General features: G+C 48.3%; 1 protein-coding gene across 1 annotated transcript in view; it reads left to right on the top strand.

Moving 5' to 3' along the window:
- The first annotated feature begins 298 nt into the window (after positions 1–298).
- The window catches only part of LOC147313750 (cadherin-2-like), a 111,403-nt gene continuing 106,454 nt past the window's right edge, over positions 299–5,247 (top strand). Inside the window, exon 1 of the mRNA XM_086263549.1 lies at positions 299–469. Coding sequence (XP_086119675.1) covers positions 434–469 — 36 coding nt within the window. The 5' untranslated portion in view covers positions 299–433. The remainder of the gene's footprint in view (positions 470–5,247) is intronic.

Genomic DNA, 5,247 nt, shown 5'->3' with positions numbered 1-5,247 from the left:
AAGGTTTCTAATGACACAAGTACTACAAATAGTTAAAAACAGGATGGCTCACCTTTACAGACCATCAAAGCTGTGCTCTTCTAGTGTAGCACAAACTATCAGCGAGCGGTGCCTTTGCTTTTAGATTCTGTTCTCCAAGTTATGAGTTACAAAGAAACGGAATTGTTCCTCTGGCTGCATATTTGTTCTGACACCAGCCGCTGAACATCCTTAACCCGAGTGCACCTTGTGTCCGTTAGAGGGCGACACCGAGGCGCAGAGGGGCCGGCCCAGAGCCAGTCCCAGGCAGGCTGTAGTGCCACTGAGCCGGGTACAGCAGACAGACACAGAGAAGGGCTGGTGCAAGGAGGAAGGCTCCTCATGACGCCGGGTTTTACCGGGAACTGAAAAAAACATCTACCTGTTTTGGAAGGAGGAAATTTACGAGAACAGAATGCTTCGTGTTTGGATGCTGATGGCGGCCGTGCAGGTAAATATCTCTGTTTTTAACCGCGGAGAGCTGCGGTGGGATTTTCGCCGCAGCAGAGCAGAGTGATGCTGGTTAGAGGAGACAGAGAGGAGCGCTCTGCGCAGATGGGAGGACAATACAGTTGGACTAGAAAACACTTCCCATCCGCGTCGTTTGTACTGGTGTGATCGGTGCTATTCTCACCAAAGAGCCGCTTAGATTCACCCAGCCTGCTGGGAGGAAAACGCTGCTGGTCCCGGGCAGGAGCGACGCAGTCGCTGCGTAACGGTCCGTGTGTCGGTGAAAGCTGCGGGTTTCAGCTCGGATGCTGCTGGTGTGAAGACTCCCGAGTCAGGAGCCTCTTTATCATCCGTCCCTGCATCCTCGGTGACAGGCGGCTGTCCGTCGCCCTGTTCCGGCTGCTCATTGTGACACCCGCGTTTGCCTTCTGCCCGAATACCACGCGTTACTTTTAGCTGTAATCCAGTTTAGTCTGACCGGATCTGTGTCACATAGCGTCGATCTCCATTAAAAAAAAGATGGCAGTTTGATTTGTCCCCTCACGCCCAGACATAACGCTGGAGCCAGAGTCTGAGCCGCGGCTCGGGTCACGGTGCAGGCTGCATCCACGCCTGTGCTCTCGCCCTGTGCTGTGTTCCGCTCCCGAGGCGCAGTCATGCTAACCTTTAATGCTGTTTCTGTGCTGTCACTCGGCCTGTGGGAGCTGATGTGCGGTGTTACAGCAGGAGTCCGTGTAACATCCACAGTCCTGTGATTCAGCATCGAGCTTAACTTTTTAAAGCACCGCACCGGTGTTGTTTCACACGCTACAGTTTATACCGTGTTTTATTGCTGCTGACATTTTCCATCCATTTCAGCAGCAACACTGAAAATCTGTGGTTTTTATTTAATATACTCAGAAAAATAAAAGTATAAGCGTGGAAGATGTTTTTAACTGTGGCATGCTTTGAAGATGTTATGGATCATTTGTATTAAAGCAGCAAAGCTCTGCCACAGGCGAGGCTCCATGTGGGCTGAAAGAAGCACACAAATGCACCTTCAGCAAGATTTAATGAAGGCAAAGAAAAGACGAGGCGATCCTTTCTGTGTGGGAAAAAATCAATGAAGAAGACAGTGCTGTGCCAAAGGGTCAAAGGTTGGGTCCTAAAATAAGCCCATCACCAATGCCTCTCTCAAAAAAGCAAGGTCAGCACTCTCCAGGGCTTACCTCCAATCCTCTACAAGCCTTTGATTGGTCTGCCTTTGTTACCTAGTAGTAGAATAAATTGTACCTACTAGCCTCGATCGTGGCTCAAGAGTTGGGAGTTCGCCTTGTAATCGGAAGGTTGCCGGCTCGAGCCCCGGCTTGGACAGTCTCGGTCGTTGTGTCCTTGGGCAAGACACTTCACCCGTCGCCTACTGGTGGTGGTCAGAGGGCCCGATGGCGCCAGTGTCCGGCAGCCTCGCCTCTGTCAGTGCGCCCCAGGGTGGCTGTGGCTACAATGTAGCTGCCATCACCAGTGTGTGAATGTGTGTGTGAATGGGTGGATGACTGGATATGTAAAGCGCTATATAAATACAGGCCATTTACAATTTGTCGCTGTTATCAAGGCTTTGATCATGTAGCTGAAGGTGCTGCTGCTGATAGGGTTAATAATTCAGTGATGTCACTGTAGAGGGTTAACGGGCTTGTAGATAATGCAGTTATTTGTAGATAAAACAGTTAACAGCATTAGGCAGAACATCATCTCAGTTTGTGGAGATAATGAGCCCCCTGTTCCCCGCAGCCTTTAGTTACACCAGGAGGAAGAAATGTTTGCGAGTTGATTAGGGTTTGATTTTATCTGTGGTGTCACAAATGCTATCCATCCTTGTGACAATGCCCCTCTGTGTGCTGACCTTTCCTCCTGAGGGGGGCTCTGCTAAATTATTGTCATTTGCGAATCCTGTGCTTTGTGATTAAAATGACGCAGATTAATTTCGCTGCGGGCAAAGCTTTAAACGCTTGACTCACTGAGAACTTTGAAGTGATGGCGAGCTTCATATTGAAATATGTAAATAGGCTCATAATCAACAAACGAGGGGAAGGACCGGACGTGTTAGACTTTCTGCATTCATCGAGGATAACGATGCACCGCATCAACTCATCTTTAATCAGAGGTGTATCTTTTGCACCAGCTGTGTTTACATGAACGGGAAGCTGACTCACTGAGGCCGAGTGATGCCTTTGGGTGGAAAGTGCATCCCCACGTTAGGCTTAAAGATTTGTAGAGGAAAAAAGTCAAATATGCAGCATCTGTTTGTTGTATGGAAATGGCCTATAAAAGAGCTGCAATGGAGGCAGGCCTCCTCTTTACTGGGAAAACAAGATGCCCACAGAGGTAACCTGCAGAACACTTTGTTACATTACTGCTTCCCAACAGTTACCTTTGATATATTTTAGCTGCTGAAATAGTGAGTGAGTAATGTCAGGTGTTAAGAAGATGCGGCTTTTTAGCAGTGGATGATTAGTCCTCTTTCCCAGAAATCAGTGGGTGCAGCGTTTGGTTGGAGTAGCTGGGTTTCCACAGCACGCTGTTCAGTCAGTCAGCTGACAATAAATCGGAGCCTCTTATCAAAAACAAGAAGGCTGATAATAAACTCCAGCCACGAGCTGAACGGTTAATGAAGATAAGCCACGTCTGTTTTTTTATTTCACCTTTATTTACACAGTAAATCTCATTGAGACACCAGGTATCATTGTTTAAGAGCAACCTGCCGAGTGTGTGTGTGGGGGGCAAACAGACTATAAGGAATCAGAGGAGACCAACAGCAGATATGTGGAATATCCACAGCTTTACAGTTTTGATCACATGTATTTGTCAGATTTGAAGGTGCCAAGTCTGGAGTTCCTTAAGTGGCCACTTGGAGCAGGCTGCAGCGTGAGTCCCTGCAGCGTGCGTCCCTGCAGCGTGAGTCCCTGCAGCGTGAGTCCCTGCAGCGTGAGTCCCTGCAGCGTGCGTCCCTGCAGCGTGAGTCCTTGCAGCGTGAGTCCCTGCAGCGTGCGTCCCTGCAGCGTGAGTCCTTGCAGCGTGCGTCCCTGCAGCGTGAGTCCTTGCAGCGTGTGTCCCTGCAGCGTGAGTCCCTGCAGCGTGAGTCTCTGCAGCGTGAGTCCCTGCAGCGTGAGTCCCTGCAGACTCCCATGTTAAACAGTTTAACGCTGGTAAAATGATGCACAGCTGGCTCAAAAGAACTTTCGGTTTTAAAAATGAATTTTGTTTCGTATAATAAATATACAGTAGTTGGAATATTTCTCTTATACGTGGAAAGACTTAGAGTTGTGGGCGTGTCTTCTTTGACTGAACAGTGTGCTGGCATAAGGTTTCCTTCAGTCTGGTCGTCTCTGCTTTTGTGCTTTGTTAGCGCTCGCTGGCAGGTTTTAATGATTATTTGTAAAATAATGTTGCTCGCGTGTGGCACAGCCAGCCCAGAGGTTTGTGCTGCACTCTGATGATATTATTGTGTTAGCCTGTTGCTCGGCGCTGGTTAGCGCGCATCTGTGCCTGAACATTGGACCCGTGCAGTTTATGGTGCATGCAGCTCGCTAATGAAGCTAGCATAGCCCGATACATCAGCACTGCACCCGGTCAGCTAAACATGGTCACTGCTGGCGTCAAAAAACCAACATGGCAGCAGCCAAAACATTTAGGCTTCAACATGCAGAGTTGGGCTACGGCCGTCTGTTATATACAACCGATGGTCTCGTCTGAAAATATGTTTCTGTGGCACAAACAGCCTTCAGTGCAGATTAAACCAGAGACTGCAGAGTGGACTGTGGACAGACAAGTTTAGCAACAAAGCGAATGCAGATAACTGTGGAAAATGCTGAGTATCGGCCCAGATTATCAGTCAGGTTGTTAATTGCTTGAACAATCGTCTCATTGATGGACCGCTCTGTTCTTAAATGATCTTCAGTGTCAGCGCCAATTAGTAAAGACCGTTCAGCTCGACCTGATTCCTTTTCTCTCCTTTTGATCATAATATTCCTGTCAGTGATAATATAATCTGTACCAGGTGAGATTACCTGCCATCATCAGCAGAGGTGATGAGTTGCATTAAGTGATCGCATCCTTGACTCTGATAAAGAGGGCAGGAGGGTTTCAGAGGTTTACAGCGTGTCTGTTTGCTGAGCTGCTTCAGTTTTTCATCCCCTTGATGACTGTTCCCAGAATGACAGCATCATCCACCAGCATTAGAACATAAAGTCATTTCAGAAAGCTACCCTCTCCTCGTGCTGACTGTTCGTATGCCTTGTCACATACCTGCTGTGGCTGTAATTACTGCACGCTGCATCCCAAACAATGAGTTGTGACATGAAGGGCTTAATCAGTAAAGTCTGCGAAAGCAATGTGACACAACAGATCTGTCAGATGTTAAAGGAGGATTCTCACTGAGCGTGCATTCAAGAAAGAAGGACTCATGCAGGCTGGAGAAACTGATCAGGAAGGCTAGCTCTGTGGTCGGCATGAAGCTGGACACTCTGGTGACAGTGGCAGAGAAAAGGACATTAAAGAAACTGATGGACATTATGGACAATGCTGGGCATCCTCTGCACACGGCCATAAACAATCAGAAGAGTCTGTTCAGTGACAGGTTGCTTCTCCCCAAGACAAGAACTAACAGACTTAAAAACTCCTTTGTCCCACACGCCATCAGACTGTTTAACTCCTCTCTGGAGGGGAGAGGGAGGGGAGACAGGAGGACAAAGGAGGGGGGAACAACTAAGCTGTAGTGCCTCTTCACCTCACTGTACAATACCT

This window comes from Aulonocara sp. 'chitande type north' Nkhata Bay, linkage group LG15 (genome assembly GCF_057382095.1).
Source record: "Aulonocara sp. 'chitande type north' Nkhata Bay isolate Kocher_YH1m ecotype deep benthic linkage group LG15, A_spYH_male_GT1.1, whole genome shotgun sequence".
In the NCBI taxonomy this organism is placed as follows: domain Eukaryota; kingdom Metazoa; phylum Chordata; class Actinopteri; order Cichliformes; family Cichlidae; genus Aulonocara; species Aulonocara sp. 'chitande type north' Nkhata Bay.
The sequence above is the reverse complement of the archived record's forward strand: the minus strand, read 5'-3'. Positions and strand labels throughout refer to the sequence as shown.